The 21,213-nt window shown below is 33.1% G+C and overlaps 1 protein-coding gene across 1 annotated transcript in view; it reads right to left on the minus strand.

Moving 5' to 3' along the window:
- The window catches only part of LOC117682650 (uncharacterized), a 29,272-nt gene extending 10,874 nt beyond the window's left edge, over nt 1-18,398 (minus strand). The window contains exons 1-2 of the mRNA XM_066082410.1: nt 18,210-18,398; nt 1,588-1,956 (exon numbers count right to left, since the gene is read on the minus strand). Coding sequence (XP_065938482.1) covers nt 1,588-1,956; nt 18,210-18,297 — 457 coding nt within the window. The 5' untranslated portion in view covers nt 18,298-18,398. The remainder of the gene's footprint in view (nt 1-1,587; nt 1,957-18,209) is intronic.
- Between the last annotated feature and the right edge of the window lie 2,815 nt (nt 18,399-21,213).

The following is a 21,213-nucleotide window of genomic DNA, read 5'->3' on the forward strand; positions in this document are numbered from 1 at the left end:
AGAAAATATCACCAAATTGCATGTATCCGTAATAATTTATCACAGATGGATACTTCTGATTTAAATGCGCGCTTAACTTAAACGAAATTAGCGTATAATTTAAACAATTGGGGACATGGTCACAATTTTGGTCCAATTTAATTTTGATGTTTTTATTATTTTCTATACTTTAGAAATGCATTACAGGATACAGGACTCACAATTCTTTATCGTGTAAACAAGGCTCTGCCCTGTTTTGTTTACATAGGTTCAATATACCAGTAAAAATCTTTTTAAAGCTTTTTTCTATCATTTTTTTATTTTGTGCATAGATAAACAGTTCCTAACGTTTAAAACATTCGTTTTAGGTTTAAAACTGAAATTTTTACTTCAACGTACAAAATGTAAACAAACGCTTTGTTTACATAGCGAAGAATTTTAAGCTCTGTAACTCGCTTATAACTCAACAAATGACAATCAAAATTAGGTTGCCTATTAAAGATCCCTTTCTGAAGCATTGTAAATATGAAAATCGGAAAACTATTTTTTCACCAAAATCGTGACCATGTCCCTTTAATGCCTATAGATAATTTAAATCCGGAAAAATCGTAAAGAACCTATTTGAATTGTGTCTATTAAAATCAGAGGAGTAAGACTTTTAAATCGACACTATACTGTTGGTGGATCGATTTGCGCCTTCGCTGAATTATACTATTTGCGTTATTTTATGTCTGGAAAAAAATCGAATAAAGCTTTAAAGTTGCATATTACTATATTGATCAAACAAACATTCCTGACCATACAAAGTCAATGGAATGCTATTTAAAACATGTCAGTGTTTTACAGTGAGCACATCTGACAAATGTCTACCTAGATAAAACCCACGCGACGTTTTGAAATAATTATTTCATACGTGGTTTCAACATAGGTCACGCAGGTTATCACACTCGATTGCTACAGGAAAAACCTTGAAATTTTCACACAATTTTCATTTCTTAAGTACCAGCCTAATGATATACAAACTTCTTATTTGTACATGAGTTTTCTAAATATATAATACGTCTTTTGTTTTTTCCACAAACTTGTACGTGGTTAGGCTGAGAAAAAAGGCTTTGAAATGAATGCCTGGCCTCAATTTACTTTAAAATATCACGAACGTCGGATGCCCTCTGCTATGTTGTTAAGCTTCGTGCTTTTTATATATACTAAACTCGGCGGGAAAACTTGATGATTCTTGTGGTTTGAATATCAATTGATGATGTGAGACTAAAAGAATCATTCATTTTCACGATTGTGGGATAGTGAGATTCCACCGAGGTGATAAGATTGACTGTGTAGGATTTATATACCGTGGAATCATAAGAATTCGTGGTGGCTCAATTTACGTGGTATTCGTGGGTGGCCCTACCCCACGAATTTAAATCCTCAACGAAAACAATTTTTGAAAAAGTTATCTTTGTTGCTGAAACAGTAACCGACGCATCCACGAAATTACATCCCCACGAATCAGCAAAAAAGTCATTATCCACGAAAATTGGCCCCAACGAATTTAAATGATTCCACAGTATATAGCTTGAATATAGTTAAATTCAATGCATGGAACCTTACCCGTTATATTCAAATATATTTCTGCAGATTTCGGCTGGTGTGAGGTAAAATCTTCTCTGGTGGCACTGATGTCACAAAAATAGATTGCCTCATCTGTTCGCTCAACATTACAAGCAAAAATTGCCAGATGCAGGTATGATAACTGGACATTTTCTATGGAGGCGTTTATCTTGCTTCGAGTCTCTAGAATCTTATCTTGCCAAAAAATACCAAACTTTGAAATTGACACAATGCTTGTATTTGATTTCTTTAGCTGGATACCATCCGTTTTTTTGAGTGATGTTCCATTGACAATACAAAGAATGTCGATGTCTGTCTTTCCATATTTGATCACATTGTGGGTAACTTGGATCGATATATTGGCATAGGCTGCAATAAAAAAAATGTCATACTTGATATATTATATTAGTTTACTTTTAACTTCAGAATAAACTACCTTTTACATCAGTAAAAACATATTTTGAGATAAAAGTTTATTTTAATTTTTGATGCTATTTAAATAATCAAAATTTAATAATTTACATGTAATATTTCGTTTCTAGATTTTAATTAATCATTAAGAAGATGTCCATCCATATCTGGAAGGCGCCATTTCATTATATAACGAACAATGTGGTATGATAAAAGAAAGCTACACTGTAGGTATTTCCGGTGAAGCCACTTTTATATTAAACTATATAATCGTAAATGTAACATACTGCATCTAATTCCAAATTACATGTACGTGTTGTATACCTCTTTCGTAAATTGCAATCGTTTTCTCTCACAAACAACTGTTAACTTGAATTCCAAGAGAATTTGTTTACCAAATTGTATTTTATATACTTTCATGTTAAATACTGAGATCTGATTGGTTTAGACGCAGTTGGTAATCCGTTCTATTACCCTCAGCGTTAGCAACATACTTGGCAACGGGTAACACAACGAATTGTTACATGCGCGTACGGTTCGCCGTAGAATTCACTTTATTAAGGTCTTCCGTTTTCAACGGAAGACCTTGTACTGATTCTGTTGATAATTCTTTTTATTCTTTTTTTTCTTCTAGACGTTTTTTAAAACTCGAATATCTTGCTTGCTTGTTGTTCCATAAAGTTCAAATTTTCAGGGCTTATTGGTAGTTACTACTTCTCAATATCTAGAAAAAATCGTTGAAATCAACACTTCCGGTACCGAGTTATTCCCCTTTTTCAAGAAAATATAGGCATTCCTGTGCACGCATAAGCTCTGAAACCGCCAATAGCATGTGTTACAAAGTCACAAATCCTGCAAATAGATACTTTGAACGTTGTCCTCCGAGTTTTATATTTACAATTTTCCCCCTTTAAAGTTTCAAAAAATTAATTTGAATTTTGTGCTTCAAAAATGATGATTTTTGGTTGTGTTTTTGTCTCGTAGCTCTTCAGTTTAAAATTTTCTCTGAACACATACAGAACAAAATATGTGCAAAATATCGAGGGCTTTCACTTGACACCATTGAAAAAGGGCTGGCCCTTTAAATTAGGGGTCTAGAGCCCTTAAAAGTCTTCGCTTTATAACTCAAAAATGGTTGATATTTTGTTATAGCTGTCGATAGAAAAGTTGTTTATTATGGTGTTATCAATGTCGTTATAAAATTAGTTTGTACCGGTAATGCATAATATGAGTGTAAAAAGCTTGTCTTGTTAACATGTACCTGTTTTCATTTGGAAAGTAAGTGAATAGTCTTCGTGCGTATAACGGACATAAATTAACAGCTGGAAGTGCACAAGCATATACGGGGTACTTTCATTCATTAGAAAAAGTGTCTTAAAAGTATATGTGTACATGTTTTTCTTACAGACTTTTTTTTGGAGTCACCTCTGTTAACTTCTTATAGTGGACAACCGTTAAGAAAAACAAAAACGAGTAAATATAAACGTTCCTTTTCTTATCTAGTAAGATACATAAAATGGATTTTAAAAAAATAACTTCCATGAATAGATTTGGGTCATTTTGCTGCAAGCATTTTAAATCGACCTCAATTCTTAGTTGTGTGCGTCATTACGTAACTCATCCCTCGCCCGCGGCCGAGAAAATCGGTCGCCATGGTCGCGGCTGGACTACCTAGCGGTCAGCGGGTATCTAATACACAAGAGTCGCGTCTGTCATATGTGATTTTATTTAGCCGCAAACACAAGAATCGTTTTAATATTGACTACACATTAAAGCTTACACTTCTTAATTTGAATTTAACGATAGAGTGTCAATTAAGAAATCGCTCTGTTAATTTATAAAAGCAATGCGACTCTCAGACAGGTAGATCAACTGCGGGATTTAAGGGAAAAAACTTTATTTATTAGAGTTTAGTCGTCATACTGCAAACGTTTTAAACTTTGCTGGGTTCCGAGCTCTCTATGTGTGTTTTACCTTTACGTAAGCTATCCAATCCCTCGTCCGCGGCCGAGGAGATCGGTCGCGGCCGCATTACCTAGAGGTCAGCAGTTATCTAATAACAAGACTTGTTTGAGTTTATATACAAAAGCTGTTTTTATTTTATGATCTAAAAGTTTGTTCATCTTCAATTTATTTAATTAAACATATAGAAAAAATAAATTTAGGAGTCGTTCTAAAACTAGATAAAAGCGATATTATTCCAAATCAGAAACATCGTCAGACGTAAATCAATGGTGTATTTTTAAGTCTAAAATGTTTTACAATTCATACTAATAATGTTTTAGATAAACAACGAAAAACCACAAAGATTAAACCTTTAAAGCTATACAAGCTATAATTTACGTCAATTTTGAATGACGTTGAAAACGCATGTGTTTGTCTTCTTATAAAAGTTATCCTTAATCTGTAAATTACAATGGTGAATTCCATCTCGTTACAAAGATATAGATTTTTTATTGTTTATTTTCCTGCCAGGAAAATAGACCTATTCATGAATATTGATGAAGGAAGAGGGAAACCGACCTCATTGCGCATGTCCGCGGAGAACTAGGTGGTCGTTATTGTTTGCCTAATTAAATATTCAACTTGATTTTTAATATGCTTAACAGTTGTTAATTTGAAATACATACATGTATAATGAGTAAAATACGTTTGTCACTCACGATACCCTTACTTCTGCATTAAAACGTATAGGATCTATAAATAGCACATAGGGGAAAAACACAGGTCTACGTCATTTTTTTTAAAGGAAGTATTTATATCTACTCACAGGCTTGTATTTTTTCTTTTGTTTGTACTCGTATATCGGACAAATTTATGCTTTACTGAAAATATCCTTTCCTTTGTGAAACTATCACAATTATGAAGATGTTGACCCTTCTCCAGTTGTGGTATGATAGACTAAATTTAGCGGTCGATATCACGTGATAGATTGATATTCACGAGGAGGCATTACTTTCCTGGCAGGAAAATAAATATTTTTTATTGTTTAATATTTGATATATTTGTTACGTGATCGAATTGAGCATTATAATTAACAGCATAAAGGTAACTTTTATTAGTAATGAAACACATAGATTTTCCCCTTTATTCAAAATTGACGCAAATTATAGCGTGTATAGCTTTAAATGATGATCGCCCCTCGCACATAGCCAAGGAGATCCTGCGCGAGCTGACAAGTGATCTGCGGTAGCTTCATGTTCTTCTACATGTACGTTATCACACGTGCATGTTTATTGATATTTTGTACGATCTAAACTTTTGCACGATCTAAACTATTTTGTTTATTCGAGATTTTGACCGGTACATGTAAGACTGACTTGTGTTTCAACTTAGATTTTTTTTATATACCCACGAATATTTCCGCTTAATACTGCTGAGAGGTTTTACAGACATCGTAGAAAGTAGATTATAATTTGACGTTTTCAAAGGGTTGCACAAAATGAGAGAGAGAGAGAGAGAGAGAGAGAGAGAGAGAGAGAGAGAGAGAGAGAGAGAGAGAGAATGATCAACATTGGAAGCAGAATTTAGAAAATAAAACACCCTCCAGGCGTTTATCAAATCAAATATCGAATTAACACATGCGATAGAGGCTGCCACGATAAAAGCATTGTCCGGATTGAGGGATTCAGTGATTATTTTAAGAATGTTCACATGAGTTTTTAAATAACTTTTGTTTAGATTTTATCGGTTGTTATCACAGTGCAAGGGCTTAATATTTTTTCAAAATGTGGCAAAAATCAATTTTTGGCGACTACCTAACATGTGTACTCCGCAATGTGTGTCACTTTCCCATCCGTGTGTTTATTTGGACAGTCTACGCTTATTCAACCCGCTCCACGTGCGACCGAAAATCTCGTGTCGCTTCAGCGCACATGAGCTCAGAATATTGCCCCGGGCTGCAGATCAGCAATTGTTATATAATTGAGTAACATATGGAAAGGTGCTTTCACTGCAGTGGTCAATTGTTAAACAATAAGTATCTAAATACTGGATGTCAATCATCGTCGCATTAAAGGTGTGATATCGTCAACTGAGAATGTGGCTAAAAATTAACCTGTTGAACACGCTAAACTTCTACAGTTATGAACAGAAAAAATATATCAATATTATTATCAGAATCATAAATAACTTTTAATAAGTTATTCATGTCTCTGATATTATAAGTTAAAAGTTTTAAATAAAATTTGTTCTCAGGATTAGAAGTAATGATATACGTAATGATATACGACTACATTATGCAATGAAGTTGGTCGTCTAAAAATCATCAGAGTACTGCAAGTGTCGACAGTTTGTTATTTCTTTGAAAGACCATAGTTCAATTGACTTGCAGACTTTTTGCCTCCCAAAAATGTATGCACTTAATTGCGATAGATATGTGTTCTTGGGGATAATACTAACTGTTTTATGCACATTGATAAAAAATCATTAAAGTTGTGTAGTATGAGGTTGTAATGCAAATTAATTGACTTAAAACTCAGCTGAATATTTTATTATAAATATGGCTTGTTGAAATGAGAGATTGTTAACTTGTAGCTTGTTAACTCTGAAAAAGTCTAGAACAGAAGAAATAAAGTCTTTATGGCTTTCGCAACATCTTCTTATTTATGTGTACGAGTACATAAAGCTATTTAAGATTTTGATTCACTATATAAAATTGTTATTTTTCTTAACCTAAAATTTAGATCTATAGAAATTCAGTATCTAACTTCTTAAAAGCTTTGATACCTTACCACTTGGAAATCATTTAGTGATGCAAATTGACAAATGCCAATGAAGAGACATCATTGGAATCCAAGGGTTTCCTATCCTTTCCGACGATGATGAGAAGAACTCAAATGTGCATACAAATCATACATTTACATAAATATCTATATGTGATATGATAGAAAAAATTGAAATATATAGGTCGTTTTTGTGCCACACAAAACGGGCGAAAAGGATTTTTATACCCCACGAAAATTAATTTGGGGCGGGGTGAAATATATAGGTCGTTTTTGTGCCGCACAAAACGGGCCAAAATGATTTTTATACCCCACGAAAATTAATTTTGGGCGGGGTAAAATAAAAATCACATTGTCCGTCCGTCTGTGTCCGTTCGTGTCCGGTCTATATCTTTCTGATAGAGAAACATTGGAAGTTAATACTTCATAAAAAATATTACTTATTACCTTATTACCGTCATGACATTAACCCAAGGTCATTAGGACAAGGACAAGGTCACTGGCAGTAAAAGTGAAAAATTTGTTTCCGGGCTACCTTTGAATTTCTTACTTCACACAAAGATTGCTTATGACCACCTGAGAGTATATAATGATTTGTCCCTAAGTCATTTAAGGAGAAACATCGGGAGTTTCTATTTCATATAAAGAAAAGCTTCCTTATGACCAATGATGTGTCATGAACTTGATCCAGGGTCAGTTGCGCAAGTTCAAAGTCATATAATAAAATGCTTTATTCCTGTCTGTGTCATATCTTGTATTAATGGAAATGAGTAAAAGCTAAAGTTTGACATAAAAATTGCTTGTGACCTGTAAATATACCCTAGCTGTCTTGTCTGACTTACTATAAGAAAAAGATGCATCCATTATTCTATAATAGAAAAATACCTGAGTTCTGATTTTTTTCTTAGCGGGGGTATCATTTGTGAGCTTGCTAACAGTACCTTTTAGATGGTCCAGTGGGAGCACTGCCCCCGCCCCCTTTCTTGCAACCAAAATTTCCCTTAAGTTAACGTTTAGAAAATTGATTTTAGGGGCACCCCCCTCCCCCCACCGCCACACACATATTTTATTATAATTAAATTAATTATATACATATACATATATGATGTTCTTTTTTTAAAGTTATTCTAAACGTGAAGTAAATTAACCGAGAACTTGCTGGTATAAAAAAATACTTTGAAATTGAGTCTCGTTTTGGATTTTTTTTTTTTGAACTTATTATTATCATATTGATAATCCAGTCTCATTTAAACCATTTCCCTTCTCCTTACACTCGTCAGGGTCTGATAGACCTGTAACAATAACAGATCAGTTCCACTTGACCTCCACATTTGCATATAATCTAAATATACTTCTAATAACCGAAGATATGCCTTTAATCATTAATGAGTGGCGCAACTTTTCAATACTCAGTCTAAAAGTTACAGAAAAAAATGCATTATTATAATTTATTTGTTTGTCTCCATTTGAAGAGTTCCATTCACTTTTCTAAAGCTCTAATTGGTTAGAAAAAATGGTCATGTAAAGATGACCTTTTATCAATACAGGGTCTGTCAGGCTCTGACAAGTGTGAGAAGGAGGTGGTTTTAATCAGACTGATGGACAATCCTTTCGCGACAGGAAGTTGCGACGGAAGACCTACTCGTTGCTTTGCAACGAGCTCGGCTCTAGTTTCTGTATAAAAGCAGTAAAATTTTCTTTAAAATTAAGACATTCAGTATGATAAAATAAATAGCGCCTGTTTGGGAGGGGTAACTGTTGAAATTGACACCCCTTGAAAACCATTGTCAACCTCAGCTTCGCGTCGGTTGACAATGGTTTTCTCGGGGTGTCAATTTCAACAGTTACCCTCCCAAACAGGTACTATTTATATTATGATATCCTTTTATTATTCTTTCTGCATAATGTTAATCAGCGTTCGAAATAGAAAAAAAGTTTTACACCACTTCATGTACATAGCAGTTCGTGGTGTGAAACAAAATTTCGAGCTGATTATAACTTTTGTACGCTGTTACCCCGATCTAAACCAAACTTTCCTCAAAACATTTAACTACATTACGGCTTAGTGGTATCGTCCCTTGCAATTACATGTATGATTTGCATAATTAGGATTCAAAATGTATAATACATGTAGCACCATACATACATGTACATTACCGGTATTTCTGTATAAATTTATTAAGGTCTTCCGTTTCCAACGGAAGACCTTATAGTTTTCGTACTGTTTCTTCTTATTATTATTAAGGTCTTCCGTTTCCAACGGAAGACCTTATAGTTTTCGTACTGTTTCTTCTTATTTTTTTTCTCCAAATTTTGTGCACGAGATTTCTCGAAAACTGTTCAACCGATTTCAACTAGTTTTTCACAGAAGATAGGACTTGATGTTAACTTAATACTTTTTTAAGATTTTTCCTGTCGTCACTTCCGGTACCGATTTATCGGCCATTTTGTCAATTTTTACGACCTATTTTGTGCAGAGCTGATCTCAGAAACTATCAGAGATATGACTATGAAATTTTTAGGATAGGTAGTCGATAGTTTGAAGTTGTGCAATATTATGTTGTTTTACGCCAATGGCGCTATTTCTTGGAGCTCGTCTGGGCACGAAAATTTGGTACGAATTTTTATTCAAAATTTTCAAACGTATTGATCTGTATCTTTTTATCAGTTAATATTTTGTTAGGACATATATAACAAAAGTAGTAGATAATCAAAAGTTCTTTCCAACAAAATCAAGAAAAAGGGGCTGGCCCCTTTTTTTCAGGGCCAAGACACTTGTAAACTCTATTACAAATAACTTAAAAACGATAAAAATGTTGTAATGCATTATAGAGGCAAAGTTGTTGATCGTAACAATATCAATCAGAATAAATCAAAGCCACGCCCATTTATGACGTAATTAGGGATTTTTAAGGGCCAAAGTACTTAAACTTTGACGCAATATATCTAGAAAAGGAGACATATTTTGTTAAGTATTGTAGAAGAGAAAATGTTTGCATTTATAATTCTAATCGATTCCATTTATCAAAACACCACTGTCTGTCCCCATTAAGGATCTAGAGGGCTGGCCCCTTCACTATTCAATCATTTGTATCTTAAAAAATGAACAACAATTCTAGATAACTGTAAGAACAAAAAATGTTATTATTCGTGAGACCTTTCGAATGAACTCAAGAAAAAGGGGCTGGCCCTTTAAATTAGGGGCCAAGACACTCGTAAAGTCTATTACACATACCTTAAAAAGATAAAGATTTTGTAATGCATTATAGAAGCAAAGTTGTTGATCGAAACAATATATATCAGGTAAAATCATTGCCACGCCCCTTTATTACGTAATAAGGGATTTTTAGGGGCCAAAGTACTTAAACTTTGACGCAATATATTTAGAAAAGGAGACATATTTTGTTAAGCATTATAGAAGAGAAAATGTTTGCATTTATGATTCTAATCGATTCCATTTATCAAAACACCACTGTCTGTCCCCATTAAGGATCTAGAGGGCTGGCCCTCTTAACTATTCAATCATTTGTATCTAAAAAATGAACAACAATTCTAGATAAGTGTAAGAACAAAAAAAGTTATTATTCGTGAGACCTTTCGAATGAACTCAAGAAAAAGGGGCTGGCCCCTCAAATTAGGGGCCAAGACACTTGTAAACTCTATTACACACACCTTAAAAAGATTAAGATTTTGTAATGCATTACAGAAACAAAGTTGTTGGTCGTAACAATATCAGTTTGTAAAACTCTTTGCCAAATCAATTGATTACGTCATTAGGGATTTTAGGGGACTAAAATCTTAAATCTTTAATGTGCTTACGTGAAAAAGTAAAATTCTTTGTTAAACATTTCAAGGGATATTGACAATCGTATGCATTATCTGAAAGGGAGTGGTTGAGGGGGAAATTCTGAAATTTCATTGATATCTTAATCGTATCGTTTAAAAATTGAACGGAAGACCTACTCGTTACTCGTAACGAGATCGTTTCTAGTTTTTTTCCACAAATTTTGTGCACGCGATATCTCGAAAACTATTCGGCCGATGTCAACTATTTTTTCACAGATGATTGGCAGTGGTCATAATTCTAGAAGTTTTTTGAAATTTTGAAATCGTCACTTCCGGTTCCGATTTACGGCCGATTTTGTAAATGTTTACGACCAATTTTGTGCAGACATAAACTCAGAGACTATCATTTTCAGGATTGGTAGACCATAGTTTGAAGTTGTGCACAATGCAGTTTTTTTACGCTAGTGGCGCAAAGTTTAGGAGCTCGCCTGGGCTCGAAAATTCGATACGAATTTTGAATCAAAATTTTCATACGTTTTGATCTGTATCTTTTTATGAGTTTATATTTTCCTAAGACATATATAATAAAAGTGGTAGAGAATTAAAAGTTTTTTCAAACAAAACCAAGAAATAGGGGCTGGCCCCTTAAATTAGGGGCCAAGACACTCGTAAACTCTATTACAAATAACTTAAATACGATAACGATCTCGTAATGCATTATAGAAGCAAAGTTGTTAATCGTTACAATATCTATCAGGTAAAATCATTGCCACGCCCATTTATTACGTAATTAGGGATTTTGAGGGGCCAAAGTACTTAAACATTAACCCCTTAAAAAATATATCTAGATAAGGAGAGATATTTTGTAAAGCATTGTAGAAAATCAAATGTTTGCATTGATGAGTCTAATTGATTCCATTGATCAAAACACCAATGTCTGTCCCCATTAAGAATCTAGAGGGATGGCCCCTGTAATATTCAATCATTTGTATCTCAAAAATGATCAACAATTTTAGATGAGTGTAAGAACAAAAAAAGTTTGTATTCTTAAGACCTATTTTTAAGAAATCAAGAAAAAGGGGCTGGTCCCTTTTTTTAAGGGCCAAGACACTCGTAAACTCTATTACAAATAACTTAAAACCCATAAAGATTTTGTCATGCATTATAGAGGCAAAGTTGTTGATCGTAACAATATCTATCAGAAAAAGTCATTGCCACGCCGATTTATTATGCAATTAGGGATTTTTAGGGGCCAAAGTACTTAAACTATGACGCATATCTAGAAATCTAGAAAAGGAGACATATTTTGTAAAGCATTGTAGAAGAGAAAATGTTAGCATTGATGATTCTAATCGATTTCATTAATCAAAACACCAATGTCTGTCCCCATTAAGGATCTAGAGGGCTGGCCCCTAAAATAGTCAATCATTTGTATCGAAAAAATATACAACAATTTTAGATGGTTGTAAGAACAAAAAATGTTAGTGGGACCTTTTGAATGACCTCAAGAAAAAGGGGCTGGTCCCTTTAATTAGGGGCCAAGAGACTCGTAAAATCTTAAATCTTTAATGTTTTGTATGTGAAAAAGCAAAAGGTTTTGTTTAATCATTTTAAAAGATATTGACAATCGTATACATTATCTAAAAGGGAGGGTTGAGTGGAAATTCTGAAATTTCATTGATATTTTAATGGTATCGTTTAAAAAATTGATCGGAAGACCTACTCGTTACTCGTAACGAGATCGTATCTAGTTTATTATTGAAATTTGAATAGCATGGTAACTATCACGTCTTTTTGAACCTTCATATTCTCAAAAAAAATATTTTGTCTATACAAAGTTACTCGAATCACACAGTACTAGTTTATATAATTCGTACTTGTTAATTAGTATTTATTTTGTAAACATTATGTTGAATTGCTTAAAATTATGAAATATACATTATGGAATATACATTAATTGTACAAATCCATCAAAAAAAATACAGTCATATATTCTGATATTGTAAATTTGTATGCTCAATATGTTCACAGATCATTTTATAAAATATAAAAGAAAATATTCAGTCCTAGATAAAAGAATAAATAATATACACATATTTTTGTTTCTTTTAAATAAGATTTACATGTGAAATCTCTAATATAAGAATGATCCTATTGTTTAGAGCTTTAATGAAGATTTGTTTAAAAACTATCAAAATAACGTAAACTATTATATAATATCTGTTATGTTTTCGCTTCATCTATTTATCTATAAAAATCATTTGATTTCATTACTAATTGTATACAACTGTAGGTTGTCGCTTCCACCATATTTAAGGTGGTTATTTGAGCATCCAACATTCAGGTATAAGATCAGGAATCAACAAGAAAGATTATCTCCCGTTGACTGTTAAAGCATCTTTTTTCTGACGCACATGTGTTTCCGTTGAACACATACTTCGCTAATCGGGTCACAGTATATAGGGCAGCATGGTATTTGAGTTACACATTAGATGTACAACGAAATAACTTAATAATATCATGTTAAAAAAATGTTCGGTGGATTTTTTGTTCATTTTGAACAACTTGTTAAAAATTATTCATATGAAAATAAAATCCTTAATAGTTAACTATTGAATAAAAATCATCGAAAACTAATATATACATTTTCCTCTATCTAATAAATTGCTTGTATCTGGGTTTTTTTAGTTAATTTAGTGATTATAAATGTATACGATGACTTTAATCCCAGATACGCCGAACATTAACAACAAATGAATCAACTTAGATTTTATCATCAAAGACATAAATAATTATTTATTGAAGATTTTATGTCTCGAGTCTTGCCTTTTGTATACCAATTAGAGTTGATGGGAGAAATAAAAATATTTAATATACTTTGTTTATTGATATATAGACTAAGCAAAAACGTTGGGACTTTCACGTATGAGGGGTGAATGAAATCAAAACAAAACGTGTTGCCTTCGAGTAGGCAAGCCAAGCCAATTTTAAAATGGTATTATGAGATTAAAATCGTTGTGCATTTCAATTCTGTTACCTGCTATAAAGCTTAAAAATGCATTGCTTTTGAAAAATTCCAACATTGTTTCTTTTTAAAGTAGTTTTGAAGTTTGCACTAAGTCTTTTAACATTAACAATTGAATTTTTACATATAAAATGTCACCTTCATTTTCATACCTTTAAACCACTAAGATTTTTTTTAGTACAAAACTCAAGAGAATTGATAAAACAACAATATCCAGTGTGAAATTTTCATTAAACATACAATTTTATTAATTATAAAAAACAATGAAATGAAAATTTTCAGTCGATTTTGGGTGATCAGCTAGATCTCTGGTCAGTGATAAAGAGTAAATACAATTGTCATAATTATCATACAGTGTATTAATAATACCAGCACCAAGAATGAAGATGATGTACTTATGCAAAAACTGTGCCATCTGTTACAAATAGCTAAAACGCGAACAACACCCTTCCACCTGCAATCTAATGGTAAAGTGAAAAGATATAATCACTCAGTATTACAAGCAATCCGATGCTATCTTAAGAACAAACAACATGAATGGGATCTTCATTTGCAACAGATTGCAGGTGCTATTAGAGCAACAAAAAAAGACAGACTGAATTCTCACCCAATTTTATGTTCCTTGATTTAATTTTAGGTTCGTGTGACTTGAACAATCCAGAGAAAGAAGCTCCTGAGTATGTGCAGGACAAACTTAACAGAATGACATCCATTATATTTAAAAAATAAAAGGCATAATGCTTTCTTTTTGCACGCTTAAACCTTATTTAACTTAACTAGTGTTAAGTTACAGTACTGTAATTGTAAATAACAATTCTTTTAGAAATGTCTGATTTAAGGGAGAGTAACTTTGAACCAGATTGTGAAGAAGATTGTCTCTCAGACCATATAAAAGGTTCTACACTAGGTAAAAAGGGATAAAAGTGTCCTGTATGTAGTTCAAGATTTACTCATATAAGAAGACATGTCATTCAAGAACATATTCCCTGGTTTATGTATCCTAGAACATTTTTCTGGAAATGCGAACTAGGGTTTGTCCAGGAAAGGTTTTTAAGATTACATTTGGAAAAAGAACATTTGATGATTCCACAGATTGCAGATATGATATTAACATTCATGGTCAAAGATGGGTTCAAAGATCAAATCGCTATCTTTCATCAACACTAATGAACGATTCATGTCCTGTCAAGGAGCGATCTAGCAAGAGGAGGATCTTGAACAAATCTTATATTATTTGAACGAGACAAAACAATATTTCCCTTTGACGAAAATACCTTACCCAGCTTAAAATTTCACAAGTATATTTCATTCGAAAATACTGGGCATTCTTTTAGACATGACTAAAATTAATACAGTTCATTTGAAAAAATAACAATCTTCAGAAAACCAAGAAAATACTTATTGTGAGTTCTTCATTTATTTATTGGGCACATCAAAGAGCAACAATGCTAATTTTCTCAGATCTTGGTCTAAAAAATGCTCATATTACTTGGCATGAAATGAGAGGAATGAAATGGTTTTCCCTTGTCAAAACTGTTAATCCTCTAGCAGAGGACAATAGTCCTGATATCATTGTCATTCACTTGGGATCCAATGATATTTCTTTTTGTAGCCCACTACCTCTTATCAAGAAAATGAAAACTGATATAAGTTTGTTTGCTAAAAAATTTGAAAATACAATTTTGATTTTTTTCGGAAGTTTTATCCATGAGATTTTTGGGTAGAATTGATGGCTGGGAGGGAGAAAAGAAGAAAATGCATATTAATAAAAAAAGACATTTTATTAGAGGACGATAAGAAATGTCTAGGAAGATTATGTTGCTTTTTATAATTGTGTATAGTGGTTTTTAATTGTAAATAAATGTGTAATATATAACATTTGATTTTTAAGATTTTGGCATTAAGTCGGATATTCTGATTTGTGCCAAATGGTGTGCTTTTACTAAAATGGGGAGGAACGTAGTACATGTTAATAAGATTGGGTTCGGCATTCCGATCAGCTAATTAACAACATAAAGTATTATAATATATTTTATCTATCATAGTTAAAAGGATGCCTTTGCATTAAAAAAAACCCACACTTATCGCTCTCTTTCAACTTATTTTTCCTTGGTTAAGACACGTGTTTCTCCAGAAGTAGAGTCACCCCTGCGAATGTGTTCTGAATGTTTTCTTTATCGTTGCTAAGTATATAATAAATCCAGAGAGGCTCGAATGAAAGTTCACGAGAATTCACCGAGATTTGTTCAGTTCCTGTGAAATTTCGAGCGGAAGTATATGTGTTCAAATAATATTCTCAAAATACGTAAGTACTGGTCGATTTTCATATCACATCCTACTTTGATTTATGTTAAAACATGACAATCTTTTAAGATGTATGTTTTATTTCACCATCTTGCAGTTATTTAAATAAAACGATATTCAGAACAGAGTTATTGTTCGTGTTCAACCACATGTAGAGTGGTTGAAAATATAAACATTGGGTTGCTAAATAAAATCATAGCCATATTTGATGCTTGTTGTGTGCAATACCATGTTTTTTTAAAAAAAATAATGGCTGTCTGTTTTGCATAAAAAACTTAGTATATCGAGCCATTTTCAAGGAACATTCTGCATAAAATAGTATAGTCTGTTTCACTATTGACGCTATTACTAGGTCAGGCGCTGATCGAAAATAAACCCTTAGGAGGGGGGTCTCTACTAAGCATGTTAATTGTTGCAACAACAGAAAAAATCTATTTTTTGGGGTCACATTTATTTCTAGAACAGTCATTTTATCCACCAATTAATGAAGATGAAGTTTAAAATCAATAAAACTCTGGATTTTATATTTGACTACAAGTACCTAGTTTCTATGAAATAGATAATAAACACGAGGCACGATTTTTACTGCGAAACTGACAGGGTCAATTTGAAATAAAAACACGTGGTCTAAAATTTAAATTCGCAGGGGGTGAGAGTGAAAGGCATGCACTCGGATCATTTCGTAAACTGGTTTCTTTAACATTCGGAACATATTGTACATGTACGTATTCGTAGATTCCAAAAACCTTGCCTGACAAAACAAATTTATCTAATGGAAGCATGCATGTACATGTATCAATTAGGCTATCATATAAGAAATGAATTTTAATAATCGCTGCGGATCATAAATTCATAAACTGAACGTGCAGATTTTAGAAGCAATTTCAATCCTTTTCTTCGATCTAGTGCATGTACATATCACTGGAAATTAAATTATTTCATTATTTCAAATTATTTTAGGAATGTACATGAACTAGTATCAAATAATCTCAAACAGTCATTTTGTATTTGTTATATTAAGATGCAAAATCAAAGGCATTTTTTTTTTTCAACCATAGGAAAAAGGAAAGGATATTCTAGCACGTAGATGTTGCATCGTTTTTTGAAAGTGGGGATAGGTGGGTGGGGGGGGGGCAGCTTCATCCAAAAAATCTTGACAAGCAAATTAAAGAATGGGAGGATCAGAAAATCATGAAAGAAAATCCTAATCCGTGTGTGTGTGTGTGTGGGGGGGGGGGGTATTTTCATTTAAACTTCAATTCAATTCAATTAATTAGAATTCCTTATTTTCGGTTTCATTTATTACATGCTCCGACAAAACTGGAATGATATTTCTATTTTTTATATGTCAAGTTAAGAAAATGTCTGCTGCGAAAAAAGTGGGTAAGACCACCTTCCCCCTACCCCCCACCCCCACCCCCACCCCCGATGCTACGTGCTGTGATGTGTACACACCATGTGCTCTGGCCAAGCTTGGACTCGCTCACTAATTGGCGAGCAAAAATTATGAAATCAATGAGACATATTATGGCGCGAAATCCTACTTTACCATTCATGCAACAGCTGAGATCTCAGATAGATCCATTGTCATAGATCCATAGGGAGGGTGTCAACTAAGAACTACATATTATATACTTTGGATTGAATTGGAATTTCGATAGAATTAGAAGAAATCGATCGAATTAACATACACACTTAATTGCCTAGCAATTGTTTAATATATTTTTACGTATGACTCGCAAGCAAAACCCTTTTCCTGATGAATGAAATCTCCCAGTTGATCGAAAATCGGGTTACGCCCCGCTTCGGCGAATTACATAGCTTCTCCAGTAAATTTTCCAATATAAATATATATTTTTCTAATTAATCCAAACTGATGATTCTTTGTTAATGATGATAATCCAACACCAATTATTAGTTACACTGTACTGTAATAGTGACATCCCCACCCCTTTTCGACCGTTCAAATATTGCAATCTATTTTTAAATCAGGATTACACACGTCCATAGTGAAAAGCCCTTTTACTTGAAAACTCTTGCTCATTGTTGGTTATTGCATTCCATATAACATTTTCATCAATTGTGAATGTAAATTAATGTTGACAAATTAAAGATTCATCGGTTAATCTTTTCATAAAAAAAACTTGATATTCCTTGTTCCCATTACCTGCACTGTTTCGGAGAAGGCAACTTTCAAACCTTGACGTCAGTACGTTAGGCAACAACCCATCATGCTTAAAATACGCATGACGTCAGAGACATAAAAATAGAGAAGAGCGAGTTACGACCTGCCTACTTCGAGCATCATGTCGGTTTTCAAATCGATTGTTTTACATTATGTGAGTCATCAACTCAAGATTCACATTACTTACCATGGCTTGTCATCAGGACACACACTAGCAGTATCAAAAGTCCGACTCGACACAGAACCGAGTTTGAAATGATGTTTGTTTTCTTCATCAGGTACAAATTTATCAAAACTTCCTCTACTTCTCGGTCTTGTTGAACAAAACAAGCGATTGCGTATGCCGACAAAAATGATCTGCATCTGCAGTCTCACCAGCTGTCTGTATGGAATGCCATAGCTGCCTTAAGGTAAATTTCATATTATATGAATTGGTATATTTTTTATATGCAATAGTAATATCATTATATGCAGTGCTAACATCATTATATGCAGTGCTAACATCATTATATGCAGTGCTAACATCATTATATACTATTATTTCACCATTATATTCAGGGGTAAAATCTTTATATGAAGTGGTAACATCATTACGTTATGTCGTAAGATCATTATGTGCAGTAGTTTATTCATTATATGCTATGAATAAATCTTTATATGATATGATAAACTCATTTCATACAGAGCTAAACTCATAATGAACTATTGTTCAATCGTTATGTTATATGGTACACTCTTCATGTGCAGTTGCAAAATCCTTTTATGCAGTGCAACTTCTTGACATTAGGTGATAAGTTCATTATATGCAGTACTAACATCATGTTATGGTGTATTAAAACCATTATGTATGGTGGTAAAACCTTTATGTATTGTGGTGAAAGCTTTACATGCAATTGTAAATCCTTTATATGATGTGACAATTTTATAATATGCCGTTGTTGAGTCATTATATTATGAGGTCAGTTCTTTACATGATGTGATCATTTCATTATATGGAGTGGTAACTTCTTTATATGCAGTCGTAACTCTTTATGATGAGGTTGTAAACTGGTTCTCGCTGAAAAGTTTTAATGGGGAAGAGGTCCAGTTTTATTTTGAAAAAGATGCCGCGTTCATTGTGTCGATGCACATTTCCTGGTCAACTTGTCGTTTGTTTTGAAGAGAGAGAGAGAGAGAGAGAGAGTTCTGTCCTTAATATCGATATAATGATATTACTATTGCATATAAATAAGATACCAGTTCATATAATATGAAATTGACCTTAAGGCAGCTATGGCGTTCCATATGTCTGTTCAAATACTAAACTTGTTTAATCCGGCTGGTGGGGGGGGGGGGGTCAAAAATTTGGCCGGATAAGGCAACATCAGGTTTGTAGAACATTGTTGCAAATTAATTTAAGTCTTTAGTGCAGTAGGTTTTAATCGTCTATTCTTGCAAAATATTCATTTCTTTTAAGGTATATTAGACCTCGCGAAAAATCAACAGATGGCTGTCTACGTAATTTCTGTTTAGGTGCTGAGAACAATGGATAAATATTTATAAACACGAGAATTGAATAAAGAATGGAGCATTGTGACAGAATAAAATATACTGGACATGTAAGTGTAACCATACAACGGGCAATACAAACGATATTGACAGTCTTATTCCCGCGGTATCCAGAATCACGGCCTGAAAAATGGGGTATAATATAATCTAGTTATCTAATTTTTTTTATTGATATTTTTATTGATAATAGGACTTTAAGGTATAAACTGAAATGGGTTGCTAGTTTGGTTTTAGATTAACAGTTGTTTAAATCAATTGCAACGACAGGAAAATTGATCGACAATTGAGCAGTTATTTTCCCGCATAATGACCGATCGATTAGTTTCCAGTGTAAAAAAGAATAATGATCCCCGTAGAATAATGACCGGGGGCCAAATTACGACGTAGAATAATGACCACCCCCCCCCCCCCCCGCCCCGATGTAGAATTTTTTTTCTTAATTCACCTGGGTTTTTTTCTTGAATGAATGAATGTTTTTTTCACTCAAACCATATCAATGGTACATGAGGGACAAAAAAAAAATATTTACACATGTACAAATACAGAGTCAAGTTAGGAAGAGTACAGAGTTAAATGAATCGAGCTAATATTTTTTTTAATAAATATGGACAATTTTTTTAATAAATCAATATCACTGGTATTCATAAGGTTCCCCAATTTATTGGTGTTAACATTTATTGAATATTTTTCTTCAATTAATTTGTTGCGGAGTAAAGAAAATGCCAGGCATTCTATAAAATAGTGGTTTCGTCATACAGGGTTCGGGGGGGGGGGGGGGGGGGGCTGGCGTAGTATATAACTTCAATTTCACTCCTGATTTCCTTATTTTCATATCAATTTTTTACATACTCACAAAAAGTGGGCGGGGGGGGGGGGGCGGGCAACTCCATGATAATTCAATTTTTTATATGTAAATTTTAAAAAATTAGATACTGCGGGGAAAAGTTTGGAGGGGGGGGGGGCTGAGTATCGCTGAGTATAGTTTTTTTTTCAATATCCGTAGCAAACACATCAGCTTACATTGACACAAATTGATTTTCTTATCTCGTCTACTGTTGCGGGAAAATGGCGTTGCACTGCGCAGGTGTTGCATAACCATTTCGTAATTTCAGAAAAAGAAAACACATTCATACAAAAATGAATGATTAGCATTTTCCTTCAGAGCAGATTGTGTCCTACTTAACGAACAGTAATCATGAGAATGTTAATATATAATTGTTGTAATAATTATACATGTATAATATTCATTGCTGAACAAATTGACAATCCAAAAATGGCATAATTATATTTTCGTGAAAAAGACTAAGGAGGCAGGTAGCGTAGGAATATGAATACTTCTTATTAACATTTCTGGAGTAAAGTGATTTTTTTTCAAAAATCATTTTACGTTAATTTTGTTTTTGTCCCATGTATTACATGAAGAACGATATTCTAATCATTTGTTGTATTGTGTATTAGCTGATCAAGAATATCTAGAACTATATTTTTTCTAAGCAATTGTGTGAAGAGTACCTGACTATAGTTATATATCTTAAATAGATAATAAACAATGATCGAATCTATTTTTTTAAAAATATTTCTAAAAGCGTTGATAAGGTAAAAAAAAAAAGCATTTACATGTAGTTAATATCAAAGATTTCATT

Source organism: Magallana gigas, chromosome 4 (genome assembly GCF_963853765.1).
Source record: "Magallana gigas chromosome 4, xbMagGiga1.1, whole genome shotgun sequence".
NCBI classification, from domain to species: domain Eukaryota; kingdom Metazoa; phylum Mollusca; class Bivalvia; order Ostreida; family Ostreidae; genus Magallana; species Magallana gigas.